Source organism: Carcharodon carcharias, chromosome 7 (assembly GCF_017639515.1).
Source record: "Carcharodon carcharias isolate sCarCar2 chromosome 7, sCarCar2.pri, whole genome shotgun sequence".
In the NCBI taxonomy this organism is placed as follows: domain Eukaryota; kingdom Metazoa; phylum Chordata; class Chondrichthyes; order Lamniformes; family Lamnidae; genus Carcharodon; species Carcharodon carcharias.
The window spans coordinates 36,523,966-36,539,958 of record NC_054473.1 but is presented as its reverse complement, the minus strand read 5'-3'; the positions used below and the strand labels follow the sequence as shown (position 1 = coordinate 36,539,958).

At 45.6% G+C, this 15,993-nt stretch overlaps 1 protein-coding gene across 1 annotated transcript in view; it reads right to left on the bottom strand.

The window, feature by feature from the left end:
• Positions 1–15,993, bottom strand: part of LOC121280566 (voltage-dependent L-type calcium channel subunit alpha-1D-like) — a 676,393-nt gene that overhangs the window by 298,985 nt on the left and 361,415 nt on the right. The window contains exon 21 of the mRNA XM_041192702.1: positions 7,883–7,942. Coding sequence (XP_041048636.1) covers positions 7,883–7,942 — 60 coding nt within the window. The remainder of the gene's footprint in view (positions 1–7,882; positions 7,943–15,993) is intronic.

The following is a 15,993-nucleotide window of genomic DNA, read 5'->3' as shown; positions in this document are numbered from 1 at the left end:
ACACTTTAGGAAAGATGTGAGGGTTCTTGAGAGGATGCAGAGAAGATTTACCTGAATGATTCCAGGAATGAAGGATCTTTGCTACAAGGTCGGTTTGGAGAAGCTGAGGTTGTTCTTCTTGGAGTAAAAGAGATTGAGGGGAAATTTGATAGAGGTGCACAACATTATGACAGGTTTAGATAAGGTAAATAAAGAAAAGCTGTTCCCATTTGATAATTGTACAAGGACTATGGGGCACAGATTTAAGGTTTTGGGCAAGAGTTGCAGGGGGATGTGAGGAAGAACTTCTTTACACAGTGAATGGCAATAACTTGGAACTTGTTGCCTGCAAGGGTGGTGGAAACAGAAATGATGAATGATTTTTAAAAAAAGTGGATGTGCATTTGAGCACAATAAACTTATTGAGCTACTGGGATAGATCTAGGGAATGGGGCTGATTGAACTGGATTGCTCCAGAGAGCATGCGAAATTACCTCCTTCTGTGCCGTAATGACTACTTAATGGAAACTGATAGAGAGGCATATAGATACCTTTACCATGCATCTGTGAGTTGGTGTTAGTTGCATACAGCATCCCCCATTTAATCGCACAACAGTTAATCACTTAATCATCTGAACAATATAAAAGACTGCAGCTCCAATTTTTCTCCATTTTTTAAATATTAGTTGAACATTTGGACGCATACAACTCTTCCTGTATGAAGTTTGAGTTGTCAGGATGACCTCTGCAAGTTTATTTGCATATTTTACACGAGTTTAATGTTACTACCTGATCAATAACAATGGAAATTATCCAGATACATTGCAGATCTTGCATGAATATGAATTGGTTTCCTTATGGCAACACAGGATCTGAGGTATAATTTCAGTTAATATCAAATTATATCCAGATGGTTACCAGAAACAGTGTGAGATCAGCTAAGAAGAAAGCATGATCTCAGCTTCAAATAGCATAGATGCTCCCAGTGAAAAGTTAATTTTTAAAATTTTAAGTTCAAATGTGCCCATATTGTATACTTGACCACCTGTCAGTTTCTACCGTCCAAAAAGAGTTGAAAGCTCTTAAATTGCCAAATTAAATGTCAAAAATCATTAGCATTAGTAATTGAAGCCCTCTACACGCATTCAAACACATAGGCCAAGATTCTTCTTATGGCGGGCAGGCTGGACACAAGCGGGCGCAGGCGGGTATGGAAACGATCGCCACCCGCAATCAGTTCCACACCACCATTTTACGTGGGCAGGCCAATTAAGGCCTGCCCAGTGTAAATCAAGGCTCCTGAGATCAGCGGGTAGGGGCGGGCAGCAGCAGGAGGCCACTGACTGCCGGGTCCAACGGGGACCCGGCGGCCTATTTAAAAACAGCACAGGCAGCCGTCCTAAGGCTGCCATTGATGCTGTTCAGGAGTATGATGGATAATGTCCTCAGAGAGCATGCCAGGCGGGAGGGCAGGTCAGCAGGGCAGTGAGCCCCGAGGTTCTCGGATGAGTGCCCCGCTGCCCTCCTCGAAGAGGTGGCAGCACGCCGCGAGATCCTGGTGCCAAGGGACAGGAGGAGGAGGCCACCCCACCTAACCTGGGAGGAGGTGGCAGAATGGGTCAGCTCCCACGATGTGATGAGACGCACCTGGGTGCAGTGCCGCAAGCGGTTTAATGACCTCCTAGCGTTCAGAAAGGGTGAGTACCGTGTTGGCATGGATCACTTAGCACAACAGTTAGGGTTCCCCACCACCACCCACCCCCCACCCAACTCAGAAGTTTGTTTTTGTATTCTTTCATTCACGCGATGTGGTCTTTGCTGAGTGGGCCAGCATTTATTGCCCATCCCTAGTTCCCGTGAGAATGTGGTGGTGAGCTGCCTTCTGGATCCACTGCATGTGGTGCAGGAACACCCACAATGCTGTTTGAGGGTAAATTCCAGGATTTTGACCTAGCGACAGTGGAGGAGTGGCGAAACATTTCCAAGTCAGGTTGCTGAGTGACTTCGAGGGGAGCTTCCAGGTGGTGGTGTTCCGATCTGTCTGTTGCCCTTGTCCTTCTAGGCAGTAGCGGTCGTGGGTTTGGAATGTCTTAGAGGGTGAGTGGCAAATGTGATGGAGGCAGCATCTGGGCAGGGTGGGTGGGGGGGGGGGGGGGGGTGGTCAGCCCTGGCTGCTTAGAATGAGTGTATGGTGGCTCCAGGGTCACAAATCAGATGAGCCCTGCAAGGTTTTCCTCAAGTGGGGGTGGCAAGGCGTCAGCTCGGTGCACAGTGGTGAGGGCACTTCACACTCGCTTAAGGTGCAAGCAGAGGCAGAGAGTGCCCAGAGCGCCAGCAGTCGGAGGAATGCTAGGAACCAGAAACATGCTCATTCTGTGGCTGGTGATGCGCCTCTGGAGTCGTCCCTGAGGCAGCAGATGCTGGAAGTCCAGCAGTGTGTGCGGGAGAGAAACATGAGGGAATGCGTGCCATGGTCTCCATGATGGAGGAGTCCATGCGGTGCATGAGCGATGCGATGAACCTCATGGCCAAGCGCACTGCCTCCTCCATGGAGAGAGTGGTGACTCTCATGGAGAGGCTCCTCCAGGAGAACAATCAGGCCTTCCTGGTTTTTTAAGTATATTTTTATTTTCCCACCTATTTTTAAATCTATCGTTTTATCTCCACCTTTTAGCCCATTTCGATCCCTTCCCCCGACCCCACCCCCACTAGGGCAATCTGCCACTTGTTTGTCCTGCTTTCTACCTTTAATGTCACTATTAGCACATTCCTTAGATAATATCACCACCATCAACACCCCTTTGTCCTTTTGTCTACAACATCTTTGGCAATCTCTCCTTTGCCTCCACCTTTCACTGGCCCTCTAGCCAGCTCTACTTGTCCCATCCCCCTCTACCAGCTTATATTTCACCACATTTCTATATTTCTTTAGTTCTGAAGAAGAGTCAAACGGACTCAAAACGTTAACTGTGTTCCTCTCCACAGATGCTGTCAGACCTGCTGAGTTTTTCCAAATATTTTTGTTTTTGTTTCAGGCCTTCCTGGGGACCTGCAAACCCTCACAGTGGCAATGACCTCAGGTGGTCTGTGTCAGTGTGGGAGATGGATTGGGCACTCAGTATCCCAGCTAGGTGCCCATCCATCAATGGTGAGCAGGGAGGTCCAAAGCGACCTCATTTTGGCGCATGAACTGCCTGTCGTCTCTATGGGCTCCTTGCAGGGCGCTACAGATGATGGCAGCAGCTCCTCCGCCCCTCTGCCAGTGACCATACCATCTGACGAGGCTGCAGCGACTGGGAGATGCCAGCTGTGTCACTGGCCGCTCTCTCTCAGTCGGGGCCAGCACAGGCTCCACGAGCCACAGAACGCCCGCCAAGGCCATCAAGGCAACAGGACAGCAAAGTGAGCAGGTTGTCTTCAATGCCAGTGCCAGCGAGGGGGAGCACCTACACAAAGCACCCGCAAGCTTAAGTGTAAATCACCGTAGGCACAACATGGGCTAATCACTTGTAGTTTTTTTTGCCCCAATTTTAAGTTACTTTTAAGTAGGTGTGCTGTTCAACACCTTTTAATGTACTTTGATTTCTGTATGCCAAGTTGCCAATCATTAAATGTTTTGGTTCTCAACAAACCTCTGGGTGCTTCATTGGTTCTGCAGGTAAAGGAGAACTAATGATGTTATGAGTGACTTGTTTGTCATTGAGCTTTATTGAAATGGCACATAGTTAATGTTGCTGACCAGGTAAATGTTGCTCTCAGGTATCGAGTATGGAGCCTGCAGCCCTGACATGTGTTGGTGACTCATCTTTGGTAGGCTCACTGAAGGAGTGTTGGATCAAAGCCTCCCAGGTGTTCCTGCCTCCCTGGAGGGTGCCCGGGTCAGCATCTATCCCCTCAGCGTTCTCCTGAGCGTGCTCATGCTCAGACTCACTACTGGACTCATCGTCTGCAGCCAAAGCATCTGTGTCTACATCTTCTTCCTCCACTGAGTCCCCCCTTTCCAGCGCCAGGTTGTGGAGAGCGCAGCCTGCAACCACTATCAGTGACATACAATCTGGGGGGTTTTGGAGTGTGCCCCCTGAACAGTCCAGGCATTGGAAGTGCATCTTGAGAAGACCAATGGTTCTCGCTACCATGGCCCTTGTGGAGGCATGGCTCCTAATGAATCGCTGCTCAGCCTCTGTTCTTGGATGTCAGAGAGGCGTCATGAGCCACCCTTTGAGAGGATAGCTCTTGTCACCCAGCAGTCATCCATCCAGCCGGGCTGGAACTCTGAAGAGCTTCGGCACTTGGGAGTGTCTCAGGATGTATGCGTCATGGGAGCTGCCTGGATACCTTGCACAGACTTGCAGAATCTGTATTGTATGGTCACACATTATCTGCACCTTCATGGAGTGGAAGCCCTTCCTGTTAACTAAAGCTCCCGGCTCACCCACTGGCGCCTTGACAGCCATATGCGTGCAATAGATTGCACCCTGGACGCGGGGGAACCCAGCAATTGCGGCAAAGCCTCTGGCTTGCTCTGCCTGGCTGGCCTCATCCGAGTGGTAGTGAATGAAAGTCAATGCCCGCCTGAACAGAGCGTCTGCCACCAACTTGATACAGCTTGGACAGCTGGTTGGGAGACTCCACAAAGATCACTCACCGAATCCTAGAAAGAACCGGAGGCACAGAAGTTGAGGGCAACCGTGACCTTCAGCGCCACTGGCACGGGGTGCCTACCCACACAGTTGGAGCTGATCTCAGGGCCGATCATCTGACAGATGGAGGTCACTGTCCCCCTCAAGTGACGTAGCCTCCTTCAGCACTGCACCTCAGACATATTGAGGTAGCTGCATCGCTGTATGTAAACCCTGGCAGCAGAATGGTGTTGTCTTCTGCAGCCCCTTCCGCCTTGGACTTACTGTTGGCCCTGCGCCCCTTGTGCTGGCGCCTATCCTCCCACAGATGGCTCCCCGGGAGGCTGAATATGGGCTCCTGGCCTCCTCTCCCTTCTGGCCCTCCCTTCTCATAGGAGGTGCCCCCAACGGAAAGCACAATCCACATTCCCAGGGTAAGTGAAGGCTGTCTGATACCTGGAAGGCCCCAAGTGTTCTGCTTCCTCCAGAGTCCTGAACTGAAGCCTGTTCTTTCTGTCAAAGCAACTTGAAGCGAAATGAAGTTGTCTTGTTCACACAAGCAAGTAGCAGTAAGTAATAAATTAAAGTTATATTTATTCGCATTAGCGAACCCACTTACTCCGCTTATCCTGCCTGTGGATGAGGTTTTTAAAAATGTGGCCTACCCGCCTGCTCGTTGCACCCATGCGACGCACAGAAAATCAAACGGGCTGCAAAAAATCGTCTTCAACTGTTGCCTCAAGGGCCTTAACTGGTCCAGCAATTAATGGTGGGCGCGCCTCAGAACTCATAGCACGCCTGTCTTCTGAAATATTGTGATGGCGCGTGGTAACGTCGGAATGCACGCCCGACGTCATCACGTGTCATTTTACATGTCAGCGTATCGGGCCCGCCCCCGCATGCTAACTAGAAAATTCTGCCCATAGAAACAGAGCTCTAAGCCTGCTCTAGAGATAGTATGACTGCAAGAAGGGGAGTATAACTCAGGACTGTGCTTTCTCTATGCTCTCAAAGTAGTAACTTGCATTAAACTGGTACATGCAGCAAATACTGATATAATGGGCAGCATCATGGCAGTAAATGGAATTAATACAAGAATAAATTCTATTAAGAATCAGAATCACAGAGTCACAGTGCAGAAGAGGTCCTTCGGCCCATCGAGTCTGCACCGACACATGAAAAACACCTCACCTACCTACCTAATCCCATTTACCAGCACTTGGCCCACAGCCTTAAATCTTATGACGTGTCAAGTTCTCATCCAGGTACTTTTTAAAGGATGTGAGGCAACCCGCCTCCACCACCCTCCCAGGCAGCGCATTCCAGACTGTCACCACCCTCTGGGTAAAAAATTTTTTCCTTACATCCCCCCTAAACCTCCTGCCCCTCACCTTGAACTTACGTCCCCTCGTGACTGACCCTTCAACTAAGGGGAACCGCTGCTCCCTATCCACCCTGTCCATGCTCATTATCTTGTACACCTCGATCAGGTCACCCCTCAGTCTTCTCTGCTCCAACGAAAACAACCCAAGTCTGTCCAACCTCTCTTCATAACTTAAATGTTTCATCCCAGTCAACATCCTGGTGAATCTCCTCTACACCCACTCCAGTGCAATCACATCCTTTCTATAATGTGGCGACTAGAACTGCACACAGTACTCCAGCTGTGGCCTCACCAAGGTTCTATACAACTTCAACATGACCTCCCTGCTTTTGTAATCTATGCTTCGATTGATAAAGGCAAGTGTCCCATATGCCTTTTTCACCACCCCACTAACATGCCCCTCTGCTTTCAGAGATTTATGGACACACACGCCAAGGTCCCTTTGTTCCTCAGAACTTCCTAGTGTCATGTCATTCATTGAATACTTCCTTGTCAAATTAATCCTGCCAAAGTGTATCACCTCACACTTTTCAGGGTTAAGTTCCATCTGCCACTTATCTGCCCATTTGACCATCCCGTCTATATCTTCCTGTAGCCCAAGACACTCTCCCTCACTGTTAACCACCCAGCCAATCTTTGTGCCATCCGCAAACTTACTAAACATACCCCCCACATAGTCATCTATGTCGTTTATATAAATGACAAATAATAGGGGACCGAGTACAGATCCCTGTGGTACGCCACTGGACACTGGCTTCCAGTCACTAAAGCATCCTTCTGTCATCACCCTCTGTCTCCTACAACTAAGCCAATTTTGAATCCACCTTATCAAATTACCCTGTATCCCATGTGCCTTTGCCTTCTTTGTAAGCCTCCCATGTGGGACCTTGTCAAAGGATTTGCTGAAATCCATATAAACCACATCAACTGCACCACCCTCATCTACACACCTGCTCACCTCCTCAAAAAATTCAAACAAATTTGTTAGGCATGACCTCCCTCTGACAAAGCCATGTTGACTATCCCTGATCAAACCTTGCCTCTTCAAGTGGAGATAGATACTCTCCTACAGAACGTTCTCCAATAGTTTCCCTAACACTGACGTGAGACTCACTGACCTGTTGTTCCACGGCTTATCTCTACAACCCTTCTTAAATAGCGGAACCACATTAGCTGTTCTCCAGTCCACTGGCACCTCCCCCGTGGCCAGAGAGGAACTAAAAATTTGGGTGCAAACCCTGCGATCCCCTCCCTTGTCTCTCTCAGCAGTCTGGGACACAAATTATCTGGACTTGGAGATTTGTCCACTTTTAAGCCTGCCAACACCTCCAATACCTTGTCACTCCCTATATCAATTTGCTTAAAAACCTCACCGTCTCTCTCCCCGAGTTTGATATCTTCATCCTCATTCTCTTGGGTGAAGGTTAAAACATTTTATTTTCCTGATATTTTATTGAATTATTTTTACATTTTTATAGAAACAACAAATCAAAGACAGAAAGTTGAATGGTTGACCCAAGATGGATTCTCCATTTTTTTTCTTGAGACCTCTAATTGAATAAAAGTTCTGATCTGATTTGCTGTGCAATTAAATGAGTTAATGTGCTTGAGAAAGAGAGTTTAGAAAATGACATGCATTATTACCTTGATTATTTGCCTTCAGTTCGCAGACTTCTATTAAAGTATACAGGTTGAAAAAATCACAACTACATGATTTACACCAGCCAATGATTTAAACTGGCCAATGTTAGAGTTCATAGTAGTGGATTAGGTGTGTCATTCAGTGCAAAAACATGGCCCAGAATAGGTGTATCATGCTGTCACCTATTATGTGATTTTGATTCCAGAGAAGAGATAAATCCATCAGTTATCACACATGACAATCTTGAACCTTTGTTACCTTTAATACGATTTCAAATGTAAACATACTAGTGAAGACATAATCTGCATAGCCTAGGATCTGTAAAGTAAGCAAATAATTTAAACATTTTATTTTACACAAGATTTCATTAAGGCAGGAGAAGCAAACAGCGTATTACCTTGAACAGGATTTCAACAGTAAAGATGGCAGTAAAAGCATAGTCAAAGTAACCAAGAATCTGTAACGGCAGAATATAAATGTTCAGAACAATCTGGAAATAGGTCACCAAAAGTATTAGAGAATTAATATGGATTTCCAGCATCTTTGATTGATGAATGTTGTAAAACCTTCAGTCACCTTAACTAAAGGAACAGTCTCTGAAAGGAAAATGACTTGTTACTTATATGTAATTCTGTGAATCTATAATTCTATTCGAATATATTTATGACTAAGAAAACAATGGAAAAAGTAAATTAATCTTCTTTTCATTAAATCCAATGACTCATTTATTCAATATATCTGTCAGGTGCTATATGCTTAAGAATGCGTATTTTTACCTCGATTAAAAAAAAACTTTGTGAATCTTGACCTTGTGTTATATTAGATTTTTGAGTACTAAGGAAATTAAGGGATATGCAGATACTGCGGGAAGATGGAGTTGAGTTAGAAGATCAGCCATGATATTTCCGCTGGCTGGGGGGGGTGTGGAACAAGGGGTCACAGTCTCAGGCTATGGGGTAGATCATTTAGGGCTGAGATGAGGAGAAGATTCTTCGTTCAGAGGTTGGAGAACCTATGGAATTCTCTACCACAGAAGGCTGTGGAGGAAAAGTCACAGAATATACTTAAGAAGGAAATAGATTTCTGTACTCTAAAGGCATCAAGGGGTATGAGAAGATGTTAAGATAGAGGATCAGCCATAATCATATTGAATGGTGGAGCAGGCTCAAAGGCCTGAATGGCCACTCCTGCTCCTATTTTCTATGTTTCTACAATCTTAATGAATATACGAACATATGAATTAGGTACAGGAGTAGGCAATTTAGCCACTTGAGCCTGCTCTGCCATTCAATAAGATCATGTCTGATCAGATTGTGGCCTCAACCTGACTTACCTTCCTATCCCGGATACCCTTTGACTTCCTTGTCAATCAAGAATCTATCTAACTCAGCCTTAAAAATATTCAATGACCCTGTTTCCACTGCTCTCTGGGGAAGACAGTCCAAAGACTCATGACCCTTAATGAATGGCAGAGCAGGCTTGAAGGACCCAATGGCCTTTTCCAGTTCTTATTTCTTATGTTCTTACATATCAATGTTGATATGTTGGGTCATTTTAATCTAACCTGCTTGGTGGGAAAATTATGTGATCAGACTGGCCACCCATTTTGCATGTGTGAACCACATGGACTGCAGCAGTTCAAAAGTCTGGCCACCATATTTCAGGGTAATTAGGGATGAGCAATAAATGCTAGCCTCGTAAGAAATGTCCTATTTCATGATGAATATATCAAAAATATCATGTTCTCCAAAAGTAAAATTCAGATATACTGAGACAAAAATACCGTGATACAGAAATAAATCAAATTTATGATCAAAACTAAAGGCAAAAGAAAAAAAAATGAGAACATAAATGTGGAGGGTGAGAAGTAGAAGTGACAGGAGAGAGAGTGATATAACGAAAAAGAAGAAAACAGAAAGAAAAAAGGAGGCTGGGAGAGAAGCCATATTGTGATTATGGCATAAAAGTAAACTCGTGCAATTTTTTCCTGAGGAACTTTGCACAAAAATGATTTACAGCAGATTTATGGCAAGGCATCATTACGTGCAAATTTTATTGAACATTTGCACCACTTCTGCAATTCAGGTGCTGAAATCTTTTGCCACTTGTTTACACAGCTATATTCCAAGCAAAAGACAATTTGCAACGAATTTCCTGGATAAGATGTGAGCAATGCAACCAAAAGGTTAGCTGCAGCAAGGCCCTGATATTGGGTTACTGAAATTTCTGAAGTTTGATAGCAATTTTTTAGTAAGTATTTTCCAACTGAGATGTGCACTATACTTAAACTGCTGTCAGATTCTAAGCAATATTACGGTCCCCTATCATGACTGTGGAGGTGGAGGGCCTGTAAAATTTTGCCGCTATATGTTCTGCCGCCTACCACTGAGCTGACCAATTTTATGGGGGCTTAGGGTGTTATGCCGCAATTTTTAGGCCAGCGGGAGGAGGTCAGGACAGCCCAGCCCTCAACTCCCTCACCACAACTCCACTGGGGCCTCATCTCCTTGTCTTCCAAACTAAATTCCCTCCATCGTGGGCTCCCAGCACTTTTTTCTGTGGGACTCAATGTAATCGAAGCAGTGGCCATTGTTCCCAGTGGCACTGCTGAGACCAGAAGGCTACCTGCCAACCAGATGGCCAGCAGCTCTCTTAAGATGGGAGTTCCTCATGAGATAGGGGCAAAAATAACATTAACTTGCTGCAGGGCAGCCATCAGGGGCAAGTGGGTGTTTTCCGCCGACTTTTTCAGTGGGCAAGAAATCCCACCAGCAGAAAATTCCAGCCCCTAAAATTTAGGCCCCCTACCTGGCCTCCATGAATCAGAAGGACAAAGTAGTTGGAAGAGCCTCCCAATAAACGTACCTCTGTTATGCAAAATATTGCAATGGGAACAGCAACAGCAGATACAATAGGGCCTAAGAGTGAGGTACTTTGTCAGAAGACAGCTGTCCAATATATTTCATCTTTTGGTGAAGCTGCATTTTGGCCTACTTAACCTATTTAACAATTTCAAATAATATATCACTCTGAAGGTTAAATATCACAAGGTGCTTCACATGAGCATTATTAAACAAAATTTGATGCTAAGCCATATAAGGAGATATTAAGGCAGATGATCAAAAGCTTGATCAAAGATTTTTTTTAATATTCTTTCATAGGATGTAGGTGTCACCGTCTAGGGTAGCATTTATTGTCTATCCCTAATTGCCCTTGAGAAGGTGGTGGTGAGCCGCCTTCTTGAACTGCTGCAGTCCATGTGGTGTAGGTACACCCACAGTGCTGTTAGGAAGAGAATTATAGGACTTTGACCAGCAACAGTGAAGGAATGGCGATATAGTGCCAAGTCAGGATGGTGTGTGGCTTGGAGGGGAAGTTGCAGATGGTGGTGTTCCCATGTATCTGCTGCCCTTGTCCTTCTAATTCATAGAAGTCACGAGTTTGGAAGCTGCTGCCCAAGGAGCCTTGGTGAGTTGCTGCAGTACATCATGTAGATGGTACACACTGCTGCCACTGTGCATCGGTGGTGGAAGGAATTATGTTTAAGGAGGTTGATGGGGTGCAAATCAAGCAGGCTGCTTTGTTTTGGATGGTGTCAAGCTTCTTGAGTGTTGATGGAGCAACACTCATCCAGGCAAGTGGACAGTATTCCATCACAATCCTGATTTGTGCCTTGTAGATGTGGACAGGCTTTGGGGAGTCAGGAGGTGAGTTACTTACTGCAGAATTCACGGCCTTTGACCTGGTCTTGTAGCCACAGTACTTATATAGCTGGTCCAGTTCAGTTTCTGGTCAATGGTAACTCTCAGGACGTTAATGGTCATGCCATTGAATGTCATGGGGCAATGGTCACATTCTCTTTGTTGGAGACAGTTGCCTGCCATTTGTGTGGCTCGAATGTTACTTGCCACTTATCAGCCTAAGCCTAAATGTTGTCCAGATCTTGATAAATATGAACACGGAGGGCTTCAGTATCTGAGGAGCCACAAATGCAGCTGAACATTTTGCAATCATTAGTAAAGATCACAGTTCTCACCTAATGATGGAGGGACGTTCATTGACGAAGCAGCTAAAGATGGTTGGGTCTATAACACTACCCTGAGGAACTCCTGCAGCAATATCCTAGGGCTGAGATGACTGACCTCCAACAACCACAACTATCTTCCTTTGTACTTGGTATGACTCCAACCAATGGAGAGTTTTCCCCCTGATTTCCATTGACTCCAGTTTTGCTAAGGGTCCTTGATGCCATACTCAGTCAAAAACGGTCTTGATTTCAAGGACAGTCACTTGCACATCACCTCTTGAGTCCAACTCTTTTGTTCATGTTTGGACCAAGGCTATAATGAGGTCAGGGCTGAGTGACCCTGGCTGAATCCAAACCAAGCATCAATGAGAAGATTATTGCTGAGTAAGTGTCACTTAATGGCACTCTCGACGATACCTTCCATCACTTTGCTGATGATCGAGAGTAGATTGATAGGGCAGTAATTGGCCGGATTGGATTTGTTCTGCTTTTTGTGTACAGGCAATTTTGCACATAGCCAAGTAGATACCGGTGTTGTAGCTGTACTGGAACAGCTTGTCTAGGGGTGCAGCTCGTCTTGGAGCACAAGTCTTTAGTACTATTGCCGGCATGTTATCAGGGCCCATAGCCTTTGTAGTATTCAGTGCCTTCAGCCATTTCTTGATATCACGTGGAATAAATCAAATTGGCTAAAGATAGGCATCTGTGATGCCGGAGACCAAAGTAGGAGTCAGAGATTGATCATCCATGTGACACTTTTGGTTGAAGTTGGTTACAAATGCTTCAACCTTGTCTTTTGCACTGAGGTCTTCTATCATTGAGGATGGGTAAATTTGTGGAGTCTCCTCTTCCAATTAGTTGTTTAATTGTCCACCACCATTCACGGCTGGTTGCGGCAGGACTGCAAGCCTTAGATCTGATCTGTTGGTTGTGGCTTCACTTAGCTCTATCGCATGTCGCTTATGCTGTTTAACATGCAAGTATTCCTGTGTTGTAGCCTCATGAGGTTGACAGCTCATTCTAATGCGTGCCTGATGCTTCTCCTGCTTATTAAACCAGGGTTGATCCTCCAGCTTGTGGTAATGGTAGAGAAGTGGATATGCCAGGCTATGAGGTTACAGGTTGAGGTTGAATACAATTCTGTTACTGTTGATGGCCCACAGCGCCTCGTGGATGCCCAGTTTTGGGTTGCTAGATCACTTCAAAATCTATCCCATTTAGCACAGTGGTAGTGCCACACAACACGATGGAGTGTGTCCTCAATGTGAGGACAGGACTTCATCTCCATAAGGACTGTGCAGTGGTCACTCCTAACAGCACTGTCATGGACAGATGCACTGCGACAGGTAGCTTGATGAGGATGAGGTCAAGTAGGATGTTCCCTCTTATTGGTTCCCTCACCACCTGCCGTAAACCCAGTCTAGCAGCTATGCCCTTTAGGGCTCAGCCATCTCAGTCAGTAGTGGTGCTACTGAGCCATACTGGATGGTGGACGTTGAAGTTCCCCACCAAGAGTACATTCTGTGCCCATTCCACCCACAGTGCTTCTTCCAATTGGTGTTCAACATGGAGGAGTACTCTGGAGGACTGGATGACCGCTTTGCAGAACACCTTTGGTCTGTCCGTAAGCATTGCCCAAACCTCCCTGTCACTTGCCATTTCAACACTCCACCCTGCTCTCGTGCCCACATGTCTGTCCTTGGCTTGCTGTATTGTTCCAGTGAAGCTCAACGCAAACTGGAGGAACAGCACCTCATCTTCCGACTAGGCACTTTACAGCCTTCCGGACTGAACATTGAGTTCAACAATTTTAGATCATGAACTCTTTCCTCCATCCCCACCCCTTTTCCGATTCCCCCCTCCCTTTTTTTCCAATAATTTATATAGATTTTTCTTTTCCCACCTATTTCCATTATTTTTAAATGTATTTCTATCCATTGTTTTATCTCTACCTTTTAGCCTTTTTTGATTCCTTCACCCCACCCCACCCCCACTAGAGCTATCTGTACCTTACTTGTCCTGCTTTCTACTCTTAATTAGCACATTCCTTAGATAATATCACCACCTTCAACACCTCTTTGTCCTTTTGTTTGTGACATCTTTTAGTTATTTCCACCTATCACTGGCCCTCTATCCAGCTCTACTTGTCCCACCCCCCCCCAACCCTTAAACCAGCTTACATTTCACCTCTCTTCTATTTCTGCTTAGTTCTGTTGAAGGGTCATTCAGACTCGAAACGTTAACTGTGCTCCTCTCCGCAGATGCTGCCACACCTGCTGAGTTTTTCCAGGTATTTTTGTTTTTGTTTTGGATTTCCAGCATCTGCAGTTTTTTGCTTTTATATGGAGTACTGATTTGTCAGCTGAGGGGGGCACAGTAGGTGGTAATCAGCAGGAGGTTTCCTTGCCCGCGTTTGACCTGATGCCATGAGACTTCATGGAGCCCAGAGTAAATATTGAGGAGTTGCAGGGCACTCCCTCCCAATCTTATACTACTGTGCCACTAACTCTGGTGGGTCTTCCTTCCGGTGAGACAGGACATACCAAGGGATGGTGATGGTGGTGTCTGGGACATTGTCATTAAGCTATGATTCCATGAGTGTAACTATGTCAGGTTGCTACATGACTAGTCTGTGGGACAGCTCTCCCAATTGTGCCACAAGCTCCCAGATGTTAGTAAGGAGGACTTTTTAGGATTGACAGGACTAAATGTGCCCTTGTTGTTTCCGGTGGCCAGACTGATGCCAGATCGTAAATCCAGTTTCAGTCCTTATTGATTTTTCTGTGGCGGTTTGACAAAACTGATTGGCTTACTAGGCCATTTGAGTGGGCATTTAATAATCAACCACACTGCTGTGCGTCTGGAGTCATATGTTGGCCAGACCAGGTAAAGACTGCAGATTTCTTTCCCTATAGGGCATTTCCTAACCAGGAGTCAAGTAGGTCAGCGAACACAGGAGTGATGGGTGAATGGGACTTGACGCAATTTAGGACTTGGGCAGCAGGGTTTTGAATGGTCACAAGCTTATGGAGGGTAGAAACTAGGAGGTTGTCCAGGAGTGCATTGGTATTGTCAAGTCTAGAGGTAACAAAGGCTTAGATGTGGGTTTCAGTCAGGCAATGCTACAGCGGTATAAATAGGCGGACTTAGGGATAGTACATCTATCTGGTAAGAAGATCATTTCGCGGTCAAAAATGACACCAAGGTTGTGAACAGTCTTGTTTAGCCTCAGATAGTTGCCAGGAGAAGAGATGGAGCCAGTAGCTAGAGAATGGAGTTTGATGTGGGGATTGAAAACAATTGCTAAGATCTTTCAAATATTCAGCTGCCAGAAAATACTGCAGGAAAATACTACTGCTACTGGATATCGGCCAAGCAGTGTGACAATTTAGAGGAAGTGTAGAGATGGAGGGAGGTGGTGGTGAGATGGAGTTGAGTATCATACATTTAGAAACTGACACTGCTTTTGGATGCTAACACCAGTATTTACGTAGGCAATGAGTCCCGCAGGAACTTTAACCTAAGTTCCCATTGGCAAGCTCGGTGAAGACAATGGCCGAAATTTCAGTGTAAGTGAAAATCAGAAAATTCCAGCCCAATATTTCAAAATATAGCATAGCGGTACCCATAGATAAAGGGATGCGAGAAGTTCCAAGAATTTTTGGCGGCCTAATCAAGTTTTCAAGGGTGAACAGGGATGGAATTTTTAACTTTCTTCCAAAATGGGTCTGAAGTTACAGCCATGCCCACCCGAAGATATTAGAAGACCTGAACCAATTTCTGTTTCAAGTTTCATTTAAAAATAATCACTGATCTATGGGTGCTAAACAGACACACTGCTATAGCTCACTGCTTGTGAAAGAGCATGCAGCCATCACCTGCACTGAGATAGCTGTAACATCAGGGTGGTGGCTGGGAAAATGGTGATCATGGGACAATAGGCCACATCATTTTTGTGACAACAGCAAGGACGTAACTGATCTTTCTAGCCCCACAAAATTTCCCCCTTCAAGGATTGTTAACTAGGCTATTCAATTCGTGGTTTAAATGGATTGAATTTGCACTATGCAAGCTCTGTCAACTTGTATCTGAAAACTTTAGCTGTGATCCTACAACCAGTGCAGGACTCTAATTTGCATAAGCAATTAACTGTCCCTGCCTAAAAAAGATTGGTGTGCTGCTTGCCTATTTACGGGCCCACCTTGAAATTCAGGTGACCTTGGGCATCCAGACGGAGACCGAGCTACCTTCTGGATTTTTAACTGCTGCGCCCATCTTCAGGTTCTTGGTTGAAAGTTATCTCATGGGGTCTGGCCATAAAAATGTTGAGAACACTGACATA